Here is a 16,812-nt window from a genome sequence, read left to right on the forward strand (position 1 = left end):
GTGCAAATAACTCCCGGTTACAATTATGCGATAATTTAATTCCAGTACATGTATATTTCATCATGTCCATTTAAAGAACTGATACACCTCGTTTTCCTGACATTTATTTGACACGTTATGCGTTTAACAAATTTTCGTTGAATTAATTACGCACACTTGCAAAGGTTTCGTCCGATAATCGATACTTAGAAGACTGATGATGGCAACCGTCCGTAATCCTCGTGGACAACGTGAATTTCATGCATAATACCGTCAAAACATTTATTCGACTCGTAAAGTGTTAAAACAAATTTTTGTTGAATTCATAACGCAGCTGTTCATGTTTGTTGAAATCTCAAATGGGAATACATTTTAATTTAATTTGTAATCCGAAACCCATTCTCGTTAGTCGATGTTAACGCGTTTTTAATCCGAAACACACTTCCGAATGTACATGTAAATGTTACCGCAACGTTAAAATATTCTTGCTTCAAATTAGCAGTGCAAATTTATTGTGTGTCGAATCTTTTTCTCAATGAAAATGAGCGCGAAAATTATGCAGCATGTACAACGTCGCGTCATTTGCATAGAAAGCGTGCGTGTATTGAGCGTTTTAACAAGCACAAAACACGTCAGGGGATGGACGCATGTTCAGAGGCAATATTTAATCAAATCTATAGTCACTTAAAATAATACTTTGATACGATAGAAAAATGGCAAGGTTTGTGTTAAATAAATAATTGAGTTTTTTTTCGAAAATATTTACCGGAAAGTGATTTATAACAAGAGCTGTCAGAGGACAGCGCGCTCGACTATTCGAGTGCTTCACAGTATAACGTAAGCCATCATGGGGAAATTGTTCATATTCAATAATTTATTAGACGATCTTTAAAAAATAAAAAAGGAAAAAAAAAATATTTTTTTTTTGGGGGGGGGGGGGTGAGAGGGGGTATAATGTGGGGTGTGGTCATTTATTAGACGATCTTTTAAAAATAAAAAAAGGGAAACAAATTTTTTTTAGGGGGGGGTAGGAGGTCGAGAGGGGGGTAAAATATGGGGTGTGGTAATTTATGAGATGATGTTTAAAAAATGGGGGGTAGGGGGGTCGGGGTGAGAGGGGGGTATAATGTGGGGTGTGGTAATTTATTAGAAGATGTTAAAAAAAATAAAAATAAAAATTGGGGGGGGGGGGGGGGTGGAGGGGAGGTTGGGGGGGAAGGGATTCTGGGTAGGGGCGTGGGGCATTGTTTGGGTGGAATCCATTCTGGTATTCAGGTAAGTGTTGTTTTGTCAATGTAATAAAATGTGATCATAAATAAAGAAGTTATGGCAATTTAAGCAAAATGTTCAATTATCTAAGTGTAAAAGGGGCCATAATTATGTCAAAATGCTTGATACAGTGGTCTGCTCTTGTTTATAGGTTGGGGTCATGTTTGTAAACAAGTATGCACCATATAAAAGCAATATGTCGAAGCATATAGGAAATATTTGGAGTAGTACGCAAACTTTAACATAGATTTATCAATAATATGCATATTCTAAGTATAAAAGGGGCAATAATAATGACAAAATGCTTGATAGAGTTGTCTGCTCTTGTTTATAGGTTGGGGTGATGTTGGTAAACAAGTATGCAAACTATGAAAGCAATATGTCAAGGGACAATGAAAATAAATGGGGTAGTACAAAAACTTAAACATTTGCTGCATATTCTAAGTGGAAAAGAGGCAATAATTATGACAAAATGCTTGATAGAGTTGTCTGCTCTTGTTTATTGGTTGGGGTCATGTTGGTAAAAAAGTATGCAAAATATGAAAGCAATAGGTCAAGGGACAAAGAAAATATTTGGGGTAGTACGAAAACTTTAACATTTGCACGCTAACGACCTGAAAATCAATAGGGGTCATCTGCGAGTCACGATCAATGTACCTATGAAGTGTCATGATCCTAGGCAAAAGCGTTGTTGAGTTATCATCCGAAAATCATTTTACTATTTCGGGTCACCGTGACCTTGACCTTTGACCTTGTGACCTCAAAATCAATATGGGTCATCTGCGAGTCATGATCAATATACCTATGAAGTTTCATGATCCTAGGCGTATGCGTTCTTGAGTTATCATCCGAAAACCATTTAACTATTTCGGGTCACCGTGACCTTGACCTTTGACCTAGTGACCTCAAAATCAATAGGGGTCATCTGCGAGTCATGATCAATCTACCCATGAAGTTTCATGATCCTAGGCGTATGCGTTCTTGAGTTATCATCCGGAAACCATTTTACTATTTCGGGTCACCGTGACCTTGACCTTTGACCTAGTGACCTCAAAATCAATAGGGGTCATCTGCAAGTCATGATCAATCTACCCATGAAGTTTCATTATCCTAGGCGTATGCGTTCTTGAATTATCATCCGGAAACCATTTTACTATTTCGGGTCACCTTGACCTAGTGACCTCAAAATCAATAGGGGTCATCTGCCAGTCATGATCAATGTACCTATGAAGTTTCATGATCCTAGCCCCAAGCGTTCTTGAGTTATCATCCGGAAACCACCTGGTGGACGGACCGACAGACCGACCGACATGTGCAAAGCAATATACCCCCTCTTCTTCGAAGGGGGGCATAATAAATAGAAACTTGAAAAGTAGTAAGTATACAGTAATAGAGTCGGGTTGAAACGGATGTATTGGGGAATTGTTCCAGTCCGGATTTTACTATCTGGGCGGGAAAGTTTTATAGCATATTTTTATATGACTGGGGGATTTACTTGAAGAGTCATAGCACACCAAATGACGTTTTTTGACGCTGTTTTTCTTTGAGGTATAACTCACCACAGAACGTGAATTGACACGTTAATTTAAAAAAAATGGATATCCCCTCCCGAACCACTTCTATCAGCCCAGGGGCGCCTTACAAAAATCCTGTGGAAAGCACTGAAGTTCTGCGTCATAAAGTGTCATAAGACATGCTTTACGTAACAATTAAAATGTTAAGTTAGAAGACACACAATTTATGTAGTTCATGCTATACAATGCTGCAGACTAAGGGTATGTTTTTTGCACTTTCAATCGTGTCAGTATGAATGACATAAGCATGACAAGCCAGGCTTTTTCCGCAACATTTTGGGAATACGCCACACTGGAATTTTGGGAATTTCGCGTCGTGAAAACCCCCATTTTGGGAAAAAAATTATTCACAAAATTGGCTCAATTGGGAAAAATTATCGCATGTAAATAGTGTTTCTTATATTTCAAAGAAGCCGTTAACTGGTATATAACGACTATTTTGATAACTTTTTATTAAATTTTTACAAAGTATTATGAACATGTGAGATAAGTGCAGGTTTTTTAATCTGAATTTGGGGAAAAGGCCTGGCCTTTTTTGAGGTGAAAAAAATCGTGCGAAGCGCCGGATTTTGAGAATCATAAACACATTTTAAAGTTTTTAAAACAAATTCAAGGCAACAGATAATTTAATTTTGCAACACTTTCTATTTTCTACACCGGATCAGGTTAACATATATATTTTAAGGTAACAAAAAAAAAATTTTTTTTGGAATTGGGATTTTTTTTTTCAATTGGGAAAACACCAACCAGATTTGCATTGGGAATGGGGAATTTCGGACCCGTGGCATAGGGCGGAAAAAGCCTGCAAGCATTACTCATGGCACCCAGTGAAGTAAGCAGTCGTGTTCATCCTTAAATGAAGACTGAGATGGGAGCAGGAGACGAATCCCTTTCCGCAAACACCGCAAAAGTGCATCCGCTCTCTACTGTAAATCGCCATATGAATACTGAGGTGAGAGCTGCAGTCGAATCCTTTTCAAACAAGCAAATTCAAATTCGTTGAATAGATATTCTCCGCCAAATCAACTGTGTGTATGGATCAGTGCAAATCCTTTGATATACATTACAATCATTAAATGTATGGTACTAAATTAATTAATATGTAATAATTAAGAATAGTGTAACTTTGTCCTTTCAACACAAGCTGCAAATGTGTGGATCCTCTCCTGTGTGAATCCTCATAATTATGCTCATTGAGTTGAGATCTGGAAACAAATCCCTTTTCACGTACGCTGCAACTGTGTGGCTTCTCTCCAGAGTAAATCCTTATAATGCCTATTGAAACATTGGCAGTAGCAAAGTCTTTTCAACACAACTGCAAATGTGTAGCCGTTATCAGGAGTTAATCCCAATAAGCCAATTGAAACATTGGCAGTAGAAGTCATTTCCACACATGCTGCAAATGTGTGGCCGTTATTCCGAGTGAATCCTCATATGCTTTGTGAGGTGAGAACTGGTGACAAATCCCTTCCCACAAACACTGCAATTTTGTGACCGCTCTCCTGTATGAATCTTCATATGCCTCGTGAGTTTAGAATTGGAGACAAATCCCTTCCCACAAACACTGCAAATGTGTGACCGCTCTTCTGTATGATACTTCATATGCCTCGCGAGTTTAGAACTGGAGACAAATCCCTTCCCACAAACACTGCAATTGTGTGGCCGCTCTCCCGTGTGAATCCTCGCGATGTGCACAGTGAGCTGAGAACTGGAGACAAATCCCTTCCCACAAACACTGCAATTGTGTGGCCGCTCTCCCGTGTGAATCCTGATGTGCTTAGTGAGGCTAGAACTGGTGACAAATCCCTTCCCACAAACACTGCAACTGTGTGGCCGCTCTCCCGTGTGAATCCTCATATGCTCATTGAGTTTAGAACTGGAGACAAATCCTTTCCCACAAACACTGCAATTGTGTGACCGCTCTCCTGTATGAATCTTCATATGCCTCGAGAGTTTAGAACTGGAGACAAATCCCTTCCCACAAACACTGCAATTGTGTGGCCGCTCTTCCGAGTGAATCCTCATATGCTCATTGAGGTTAGACCTGGTGACAAATCCCTTTCCACAAGCATGGCAAATGTGCAGCAACTCACCTGTGTGAATCCTCATATGACTTGTGAGTTTATAACTGGAGACAAATCCCTTTCCACAAACACTGCAACTATGTGACAGCACCCCCGTATGTATCTGCATATGATTAGTGAGGTAGGAACTATCGACAAATCTCTTTCCACACACACTGCAACTATGCGGCCGCTCTCCCGAGTGAATCCTCATATGCCTTGTGAGTTTAGAACTGGAGACGAATCCCTTTCCACATATACCGCAACTGTGTGGCCGCTCTCCTGTGTGAATCCTCATATGGTCATTGAGGTTAGAACTGAAGACAAATCCCTTCCCACATACACTGCAAATGTGTGGCCGCTCTCCCGTGTGAATTCTCATATGCTCAGTGAGTTGAGTTCTGGAAACAAATCCCTTTCCACATACACTGCAACTATGTGACCGCTCTCCTGTATGAATCTTCATATGCCTCGTGAGTTTAGAACTGGAGACAAATCCCTTCCCACAAACACTGCAAATGTGTGGCCGCTCTCCCGTGTGAATTCTCATATGCTCAGTGAGTTGAGTTCTGGAAACAAATCCCTTTCCACATACACTGCAACTGTGTGACCGCTCTCCCGTGTGAATCTCCATATGCAAGGTGAGTTGCCATTTGGTGGCAAAGTACTTTCCACACATGCTGCAAGTGTGTGGTTGTTCTCCTGTGTGAATCCTCATATGCTTTAAGAGGGTACCACTGTCGCCAAATTCCATTCCACACACACTGCAACTATGTGACCGCTCTCCTGTTTTAACCAGCAATAGCCTTGTGAGTATAGAACTGGAGACAAATCCCTTTCCACAAACAGTGTAACTGTGTGGCCGCTCTCCCATGTGATGCCGTGGATTGCTTTTGTGAATCCTTATAGAATCAGTCAGGTTGCTTGACACAATAAACTTTGAATTCAATTCACTTGTGTTCATGTTAAAATCACATTTCATAATATCCAGTTTGACTTGTGGAGAGCTTTCATTAGCAGAACTTGTGCCGACTCCACTGTGGACATGTTGGTGTCTTTTGAACTCCTGCATCTCTAAGAACACTTCTCCGCATACAGAGCATGTATATCGACTCCCAGCAGTCTGGTAGATGTCTGGAGCCCCTTAAAACAACAAACATATAATTAACCGAATGTAATCTCTATGAAGGTAAAATATTAATCTGAGTAAACAATCCTTTTTATTAAATATTGCAATTAAAGAAAAGGTAATAGTAACATGTACAAATAGTTTGTATATTTTCATAGCATACTGCTGAGGCAGACAGTTTTGCCAAAAATGGAAGTCGTTTTCATTTCTCAACCAGTACATTCCTAAGGAAACCCTAAATTGATTGACTCACAACTTTGAATTATCATACTCGTTTAAAAACATTGGTAGACATAATAATTCTTGTTATAATATATGAAATAAGAGGGCCAAGAGGCCCTCTTTCGCTCACCTGAGAGGAGTCAGTTCATTCAATCTTTACCAAATGACAAACTTTACCTAGATATTGTCCAGACAAACATCCTGGTCAAGTTTCATCATTATTGAACCAAAACTCTGGCGTATGGAGTGTTTTTGTTTTTGCAAGATTTGACCTGGTGACCTATATTTTGAGTTGACCCCACTTACCAAACATCAAACTTTGCTTACAAAAATAAATATTATGACCAAGATTCATAAAACCTGAAACAAAATTGTGACCTCTAGAGTGTTTACAAGGATTTTTAATAATATAATGAAAGTTTTGACAATCTAAGGGCAATAATTATTGCATTAATAATGTGATTTTGCTCATTAACAAACTTGATTGAGATCTTTCAGCAACTTTGATCAATAATGCTTGAGAAATGTGAATGCTAGAGTGTTTACAAACCAAATGTGGACGGGCAGACGGCGGACAAAGACCAATCCTTAAACCTCACCTGAGCAATCAGGTGAGCTAAAAAGTGTGTTTCACCGATCTGAGCCATTTTCCAACTTGTCACAGAAATCAATAAAACCAATGTATTGACTAAGTTTCACGATGATTAAGCAAAAAATGTGACTTCTATAGTGTTCGATCACAAGGTTTCTCTCTAGTCACATAAGGAAAACTGCCCCACCCCCCTGGCAGCCATGTTTTTTGACCGATCGGAAACATTTGCGAACTCATCTGAGATATATATAAAACAAATCTTTTCACCAAGTTTCATGATGATTGATTGGGCAAAAAATGTGACGTCTAGAGTGTTCACAAGCTTTGTTTACTATGTATAACAAGGCCTGTTTGTAAAACATGCATGCCCCCCATATGGGCTCTCCGTTGTAGTGACAGCCATTGTGTGAATATGTTTTTTGTCACTGGATGTCAATGACCTGTGAAATGTATCCAATTAATAGTGCAAAAACCAATCAGGACCTATACTAATCAATTATATCCATTATATGATTGAGTCTTTGATTTTTTGGATTCCTTTCACACATTTTGACTTATTTGACAATATGTGAAACGTGCACACAATTTGTAATGTTTTATTTATTAATGGTAATGAAACATGTTATTTATAGCAGTTAACTCCCCTAGTCAATGACCACCATAGATAGCAATGCAATCTGATTAAAAATAGCCAAGGCTAGTGTTGTGTATTGGGCAAATGTATACAAGTGCAACTTGACCACATGACCAGTATCATGTGTTTACCACACACAGAAGTCAGTTATGTAATAGACCATTCATTCCGCTCCCAACTTTGGCCACTTGCCAAGATACTGACCAGTATCAGATGGGGTTGTGAAACTGTGTAAACAGTGAACACCAGTCCATGTAATACTGGCCTACCACTTGTACTAGTTGATTTGGAGTTAATACAGTAATGCATGTACAAATGAAACACTAAGCTCAAAAGTTAAAAATATTGACTGGTAAAGCAGTACATTGTACTGAAATCAAAGTTGCCATGGAAACAGTTTCATTGAACTGTTCATTTGATACAACAAAACACAGTTGGTACACTTGGCTCATCTAAAGATCAAACAACAGGCTCTCCAGTGCATTAGAAAATTACATGTATATTGGCATAAACACAATAGCTGTATTTAATTATATGCATTCCACTTCCTTTATGTACAAAAAATTTATGAACGAAGTCCCACATATTTATTTGAATTGTTTTATAAGTAGTCTTAAACAGATTTTGACTTTGGTACGATTGTTGGACATTTTGGATAGTAAAATAATTGTGCATACGAAAAAATTAGGAGAAACAAAATTTGGATAAGAAAGACACAAAAGAACAAGAATATGAAAGAAAAAACAATTAGGTTTGGAAAAATGTTCTTTTTTTTGGAATGCTACATCTTTTTACACTGCAATGTGATTGAGAAAACAAAGTGGTGTGATGCATATTGCTACATGTTATTGTAATTTATTCCAAACAGCAATACCAAATATGCCCTCTTGATAAAACAAAAAAAAATTGGGGGGGGGGGGGGTTGGGGCGTGGGAGGATAAGGGTGAGAGGGGGTATAATTCGGGGTGAAGTAATTAATTTAATAAGATGTTTAAAAAAATGTGATGGGGTGAGGGGTGGGGGCGGACGTTGACCTTTGACAAAGTGACCTGAAAATCAATAGGGGTCATCTGCAAGTCATGATCAATCGTGACCTTGACCTTTAACCCAGTGACCTGAAAATCAATAGGGGTCATCTGCCAGTCATGATCAATCTACCCATGAAGTTTCATGATCCTAAGCGTATGCGTTCTTGAGTTATAATCCGGAAATCATTTTACTATATTTGGGTCACCGTGACCTTGACCTTTGACCTAGTGACCTGAAAATCAATAGGGGTCATCTGCAAGTCATGATCAATCTACCCATAAAGCTTCATGATCCTAAGCATATGCATTCTTGAGTTATCATCCGGAAACCATTTTACTATTTCGGGTCACCGTGACCTTGACCTTTGACCTAGTGACCTGAAAATCAAAAGGGATCATCTGCGAGTCATGATCAATCTACACATGAAGTTTCATGATCCTAGGCGAATGCGTTCTTGAGTTACCATCCGGAAACCATTTTACTATTTCGAATCACCGTGACCTTGACCTTTTACCTAGTGACCTCAAATTCAATAGGGGTCATCTGCGAGTCATGATCAATCTACCCATGAAGTTTCATGATCCTAAGCGTATGCGTTCTTGAGTTATCATCCGAAAACCATTTTACTTTTTCAGGTCACCGTGACCTTGACCTTTGACCTAGTGACCTCAAAATCAATAGGGGTCATCTGCGAGTCATGATCAATCTACCTATGAAGTTTCATGATCCTAGGCGTATGCGTTCTTGAGTTATCATCCGACAACCACCTGGTGGACGGACCGACATACCGACCGACCGACCTACCGACCGACATGAGCAAAGCAATATACCCCCTCTTCTTCGAAGGGGGGCATAAAAATGAGAAAACTCCACCCCCCCCGGCAGCCATGTTATTCAACTGACCGGCACCATTTTCGAACTCAACTTTCATGAAAATTTGGCAAAAAATGTGACTTCTAGAGTGTTCACATCTTTTCACTATATACATATAGAGACAAATTTCCAACCCACTGGCAGCCATGTTTTTTCACCGATCTGGACCATTTTCGAACTCGTCCAAGATATCACAAAGTTACATGAAGATTGGACATGAAATGTGACTTCTACAGTGTTAACAAGTTTTTTCTTTTTTTTGACCTAGTTTTTGACCCGGCATGACCCAGTTTCGAACTTCAATGAGATGTCATTGGAACACAGCTTCTGACAAAGTTTCATGAAGATCGGAAAAGAAATGTATTACACTGTATTATTATGAAAACATTAAAAGTCCAAGGGGAGTAACTACTGTAAACTTAAATGCAATATTTATAAGAGTTGTCTCGCATGTTACATGACTTAAATTCATGATTGTTTACAAGTCTTTTTACTATATACATATAAGGAAAACTGCCCGTCCCCCTGGCAACCATGTTTTTCAACGGACCTGAACCATTTTCGAACTCAACTCTCATGTCAAGGAAACAAATGTTCTGACCAAATTTCATAAAATTGGGCCAAAAATGTGACTTCTAGAGTGTTTACATGTTTTCACTATATACATATAGAGAAAAATGCTCCACGCACTGGCAGCCATGTTTTTTCACCGATCTGGACCATTTTCAAACTCGTCCGAGAAATCAATAAAACTAATGTTTTGACCAATTTTCATGATGATTGGGCAAAAATTGTGACTTCTAGAGTGTTTACAAGGTTTCTCTATAGCCAAATAAGGAAAACTGCCCCGCCCACTGGCGGCCATGTTTTTCAATGGACCGGAACCACTTTTAAACTCAACCAACATATCATTAAGACAAACATTTTGACAAAGTTACATGAAGATTGGGCATACAATATGACTTATAGTGTTTACAAGTTTTTTCTTTTTTTTGACCTAATGACCTAGTTTTTGACCCGGCACAACCCAGTTTCAAACTCGACCGAGATTTCATTGCGACGAAGCTTCTGACCAAGTTTCATGAAGATCGGACAATAAATATGGCCTCTAAAGTGTTTACAAACAAATGTGGACGGACTGACGGACGGACAGACGACGGACAAAGAACGGTCAAAAAAGCTCACCTAGGCAATCAGGTGAGCTAAAAACTTCCATAAAACATTGTGATACTAAATTGGAATATTTTCACTTAATACATTAGACAAGTACCAATAATTTAGACAAACTTTACACAAGAGGGCATGAAAGGCCCAAAGTCGCTCACCTGAGATAACAAGATATTATTGGGACAAATCTTCTGACCAAGTTTCATGAAGATCGGAAAATAAATGTGGCCTCTAGAGTGTTAACAAGGTTTAACTATAGCCATATAAGGAAAAATACCCCGCCCCCTGGCAGCCATGTTTTTCAACCAACCGGCATCATTTTTGAACTCGTCCAAGATATTATCGGGATGAATCTTCTGACCAAGTTTCATGAAGATCAGACTGTAAATGTGGCCTCTAGAGTGTTAACAAGATTTTACAATAGCCATAAATTATAAGGAAAAATGCCCCGCCCCTTGGAAGCCATTTTTTTCAAGCAAACATAATTATTTTCAAACTCATCCAAGATATCATTAAGACCAATCTTCTGACCAAATTTCATGAAGATTGGACAATAAATGTGGCCTCTAGAGTGTTAACAAGGTTTTACTATAGCCATACTTAGCCATATAAGGAAAAATGCACCGCTCCTAGTGGCCATGTTTTTAAAGCAACCAAAACCATTTTCAAACTCACCAAGATATAATTGGGACAAATCTTCTGACCAAGTTTTATGATGATCGGAAAATAAATAAGACCTTAAGTGTGTTAACAAGGTTTTACTATAGCCATATAAGGAAAATAGCCCCGCCCCCGGGGTGGCCATGTTTTTCAACCAACCGGCATCATTTTTGAACTCGTCCAAGATATTATTAGGATATAAGGATATAAGGAAAAATGCTCCGACCCTTGGCGGCCATGTTTTTCAAGAAAACATACCAATTTTCAAACTCATCCAAGATATCATTAAGACAAATCTTCTGACCATATTTCATCAAGATTGGACAATAAATGTGGCCTCTAGAGTGTTAACAAGGTTTTACTAAAGCCATATAAGGAAAAATGCCCCACCCCCTGGCGGCCATGTTTTTCAACCAACCTGCATCATTTTCGAACTTGTCCAAGATATTATTAGGATGAATCTTCTAACCTAGTTTCATGAAGATTTGACAATAATGTGGCCTCTAGAGTGTCAGCAAGATTTTACTATAGCCATTTATAGCCATATAAGGAAAAATGCCCAACCCATTGGCAGCCATGTTTTTCAATCAAGCAAATGTTACCAATGTTTTAACTTATCCAAGATATCATTGGGACAAATCTTCTCAGCAAGTTTCATGAAGATCGGAAAATAATTGTGGCCTCTAGAGTGTTAACAAGGTTTTACTATAGCCATATATAGAAAAATGCCCTGCCCCCTGGCGGCGATGTTTTTCAACCAACCGACATCATTTTCAAAATCATCCAAGATATTATTGGGCTGAACCTTGTGACTAAGTTTCATGTAGATCAGACAATAAATGTGGCCTCTAGAGTGTTAACAAGATTTTACTATAGCCATATACGGAAAAATGCCCCGCCCCTTGGCAGCCATGTTTTTCAAGCAAACGTAACCATTTTCGAACTCATTCAAGATATCATTGAGACCAATCTTCTGACCTAATTTCAAAAAGATAGGACAACAAATGTGGAGAGTTAACAAGGCAGATGTTGACGCCGCACAACGCACAACAGACTACGGACAAAAAGCAATCACAAAAGCTCACCATGAGCACGTTGTTCTCAGGTGAGCTAAAAATAGAACAAGAGCACCGCTTAGCGGGTGCCAATGCTCGGCTGTGGGTGCATTTTTTAATAAATAAAATCTAGTGAGAAGAAAAGGAAGCCTATGTTTAAGTTTTATATTTGAGGTCACAGTGACCTTGACCTTTGACCTAGTGACCCCAAAATGGGTGTGGCGTGTAGAACTCATCAAGGTGCATCTACATATGAAGTTTCAAAGTTGTAGGTGGAAGCACTTTAATTTTAGAGCCTATGTTAAAGTTTTATATTAAAGGTCACAGTGACCTTGACCTTTGACCTAGTGACCCAAAAACGGGTGTGGCGTGTAGAACTCATCAAGGTGCAGTTACACTGTACATATTAAGTTTTAAAGTTGTAGGTGGAAGCACTTTGATTTTGGAGCCAATGTTAAGGTTTAGCACGACGCGGACGGCGGGCGAGCTGGCTTTGACAATACTTCCGGTTTACTCCGAAAACAGCCGAGCTAAAAACGGCTCATAAGAATCAGTTGACAGCCTGCAGTTGATGTTTGTGCAAACAATATGCGAACATAGGTTCAACATACCTAGGCGTGTGTCCCCAATTTCTATTTTGACACCGTCATCTATTACAGGTTTCTGTTCAATTAAAAGGCCTGTATGAGAAGTGTGGCTGACATGGGAGTCATTTGAGTTCGCCATGGAATCAACAATGTGCTCCGAAATATTCTGTGACAGGCTACCCAGGTCCGCCAGACCATGCCCGGAGGTGTTGCACCAGAACTTCCCCTCATCTTCGCTATAAAAACTGTCATATGATGTAAACATGTCTGTACCATTACAGTAGCTGCCAAGTGATACCAATATCTCTTGATTGTCACAGGGGTTACCATTTGTCAACATCTCTCGATCAACACTGGAATTTGCTTGTGTCAACATCTCTTGATCAACACAGGGATTTGCATTTGACATCGATCAACACAGTAATTTTCATTTGTCAACATTTCTTGATCCACACAGGGGTAAGCTTGATATGTCCACGTCACTCGATCAACACATAGGTAGACATTTGATGAAAACGTCTCTCGTCAATACATGCGGGTGCTTGTGATGTCAACTCTGGATAAGACAAACATGTTCTTGTTGTTTGGCTTAATTTGAACAAAAAGTGCAAATAAATTAAGCAATTTAAACAGTATGTGTCGACGATTCTTCTGCTGATGATAATTATAATGACAAGGGCTGTTTGTAAAACATGCATGCACCCCATATGGGCTGTCAGTTGTAGTGGCAGCCATTGTGTGAATACGTTTTTTGTCACTGTGACTTTGACCTTTGACCTAGTGACCTGGAAATCAATAGGGGTAATCTGCGAGTCATGATCAATGTACCTATGAAGTTTCATGATCCTAGACATACGCTTTTTTGAGTTATAATCCGAAAACCATTTTACTGTGTCAAGTCACCATGACCTTGACCTTTGACCTAGTGACTTGAAAATTAATAGGGGTCATCTGCGAGTCATGATCAATGTACCTATAAAGTTTCCTGATCCTAGGCATAAGCGTTCTTGAGTTATCATCCGGAAACCATTTTACTGGTTCGAGTCACCATGACCTTGACCTTTGACCTAGTGACCTGAAAATCAACAGGGGTCATCTACTAGTCATGATCAATGTACCTATGCAGTTTCATGATCTAAGGCGTAAGCGTTCTTGAGTTATCATCCGGAAACAATTTTACTGGTTCGAGTCACCGTGACCTTGACCTTTGACCTAGTGACCTGAAAATCAATATGGGTCATCTGCGAGTCATGATCAATGTACCTATGAAGTTTCATGATCCTTGGCGTAAGCGTTCTTGAGTTATCATCCGGAAACCATTTCACTGGTTCGAGTCACCGTGACCTTTACCTTTGACCTGAAAATCAATAGGGGTCATCTGCGAGTCATGATCAATGTACCTATGAAGTTTCATGATTCAAAGCGTAAGTGTTCTTGAGTTATCATCCGGAAACCATTTTTCTGTGTCGAGTAACAGTGACCTTGACCTTTGACCTAGTGACCTGAAAATCTATAGTGGTCATCTGTGAGTCATGATCAATGTACCTATGAAGTTTCATAATCCTAGGCGTAAGCGTTCTTGAGTTATCATCCGGAAACAATTTTACTGGTTCGAGTCACCGTGACCTTGACCTTTGACCTAGTGACCTGAAAATCAATATGGGTCATCTGCGAGTCATGATCAATGTACCTATGAAGTTTCATGATCCTAGGCGTAAGCGTTCTTGAGTTATCATCCGGAAACCATTTCACTGGTTCGAGTCACCGTGACCTTTACCTTTGACCTGAAAATCAATAGGGGTCATCTGCGAGTCATGATCAATGTACCTATGAAGTTTCATGATTCAAAGCGTAAGTGTTCTTGAGTTATCATCCGGAAACCATTTTTCTGTGTCGAGTAACAGTGACCTTGACCTTTGACCTAGTGACCTGAAAATCTATAGTGGTCATCTGTGAGTCATGATCAATGTACCTATGAAGTTTCATAATCCTAGGCGTAAGCGTTCTTGAGTTATCATCCGGAAACCATTTTACTGGTTTGAGTCACCGTGACCCTGACCTTTGACCTAGTGACCTGAAAATCAATAGGGGTCATCTGCGAGTCATGATCAATGTACCTATGAAGTTTCATGATCCTAGGCGTAAGCGTTCTTGAGTTATCATCCGGAAACCATTCGGTGAACGGACGAACGGACGGACCGACATGTGCAAAACTATATAACCCCTCTTCTTCGAAGGGGGGCATAATAAGGGAAGGGATATTTGTAGTTCAAACATTCTAAGTTGAAAAGAGGCAAGCATTTTAGTACGTTTAGAAGTGTAAGAGAACTCTTGTCAAGAAATTTTTATTAAGACACACACACAGACGTCAAAGTTAACTCATCAAACCTCATATTTTTTGTCTAAAAGGTTATAATGACAAAGAACATCAGTTTATTATCATAGAATCTTGATATTCTTTACAAGTGAGTCAGAGGTCAAATTTGCGTCAACTGTTACAAGCAGACAATTCCTCATTGTAGACACATATAAGAAAACCAGTCAGTCACCTATAAAAGGCTATTTTTCAAAAATGAAACAGAACAATTTTCTAATTGCATCGAAATCATTCGAAGAATAGTAATATTCTGAGTAAAATTAATTATGATTGAGCAATCAATAAGACCTCTTAAATGTTCTCAAGGTTTCAATGCGGCCATACAAGGAAGACTTCCCTGCCATATGTCAGCCATGTTTTTCAACATACCAGAACCATTTTCATACTAGGTTTAGAATTAATTTCACAAAATATATCAGCGTGCTTTATAAAAAAACTCTGGAAAAAAAAACTAAAATTAAATTTATCCTGTTAATAATTGTAAAGAAAACAATATTTTTCCATGAAACATAATTAAACATTATCTCCATTATCACGTCTGTGATACGGATTGAAACATATTTCAATAAAAAAACATTTTCTACAAATAAATTTGCTGTACCACTATTTCCATTAAGAACTAGAAATGGCACGGCAGAGGCCGACGCATATCCCCACGCCGCATGTTTGACCCAGGGGGCAACCCAGGGTTGGTAATGGGGCCATGCATAGTTGAGATTGATCGTATTGTCATAAGAGATGTCCAGTATCAATTGGAAGTAAATCGTGTAGAAAATGAAGAAGTTAATGTAAAACAAGAGCTTGTCACAGTAGTGCCAAATGCCCACCGAAATGTGTTTGCATGTATGACAACATTTGTTTTAGAGAGTAGAATAATATTTGGACAACATGGCACCTAGCTGTGTCATCTATTTATATTTCAAGGATCAATTAATTATAGTGTTTGAGTTATGCTGTAGAGAATTAAATATATGAAAATGAAAGAAAGGGATGTAATTAAAAAGAAGACTATAAACAGTTACTGTTCTTGATCACTGTATTTTTCCTTAAACGTATCTATTCATTTTACATTGAATGCTTCAGTGTTCAAATTAAAATATCATTGTAAAATTAGATAAAGGGAGATATTAAAATTGAAAAGCTAAAATATTTACTATGAGATTGAATTAAATATAATTTTAAGTTATAAATACATAAGACAATAAAAAGAAATAAAATAAAAAATATAATATTGGGAGATAATTAAAAAACTACGGCCGAAAGAGTTATGGTTCATGTTCACTGCACTTCTCCTAGTTACCAAAAAAATAATAATCTATTATTAGCCTCAGTGACCTTGACCCCAGTGACCTCAAACCTCATCAAGGTAGAGGTCCATGCAAGGTACCTACATGCCAAATATGAAAGAGATAGGTTAAGTATTGAAGGTGCTATGAGAAACTGTAACAAAAGAGTGACGGAAAAAGTCTATTATTAGCCTCAGTGACCTTGACCCCAGTGACCTCAAACCTCATCAAAAGGTAGAGGTCCATGCAAGGTACCTACATGCCAAATATGAAAGAGATCGGTAAAATATTGAAGGCGCTATGAGAAACTGTAACA

General features: G+C 38.7%; 2 protein-coding genes across 3 annotated transcripts in view; both read right to left on the minus strand.

Annotated features, from left to right (window-relative positions):
• LOC127834914 (polyubiquitin-C-like) overlaps positions 1-16,812 on the minus strand; it is a 345,452-nt gene that overhangs the window by 244,767 nt on the left and 83,873 nt on the right. Inside the window, exon 4 of the mRNA XM_052361048.1 lies at positions 13,055-13,064. Coding sequence (XP_052217008.1) covers positions 13,055-13,064 — 10 coding nt within the window. The remainder of the gene's footprint in view (positions 1-13,054; positions 13,065-16,812) is intronic.
• LOC127834884 (zinc finger protein 345-like) overlaps positions 1,729-16,812 on the minus strand; it is a 54,368-nt gene continuing 39,284 nt past the window's right edge. For both annotated transcript variants that reach the window (XM_052360995.1, XM_052360996.1), the window contains exons 2-3: positions 12,858-13,389; positions 1,729-6,028 (exon numbers count right to left, since the gene is read on the minus strand). In XM_052360995.1, the coding sequence (XP_052216955.1) occupies positions 4,236-6,028; positions 12,858-13,242 (2,178 nt within the window). In that variant the 5' untranslated portion in view covers positions 13,243-13,389 and the 3' untranslated portion in view covers positions 1,729-4,235. The remainder of the gene's footprint in view (positions 6,029-12,857; positions 13,390-16,812) is intronic.

Source organism: Dreissena polymorpha, chromosome 6 (genome assembly GCF_020536995.1).
Source record: "Dreissena polymorpha isolate Duluth1 chromosome 6, UMN_Dpol_1.0, whole genome shotgun sequence".
Classification (NCBI taxonomy): Eukaryota; Metazoa; Mollusca; class Bivalvia; order Myida; family Dreissenidae; genus Dreissena; species Dreissena polymorpha.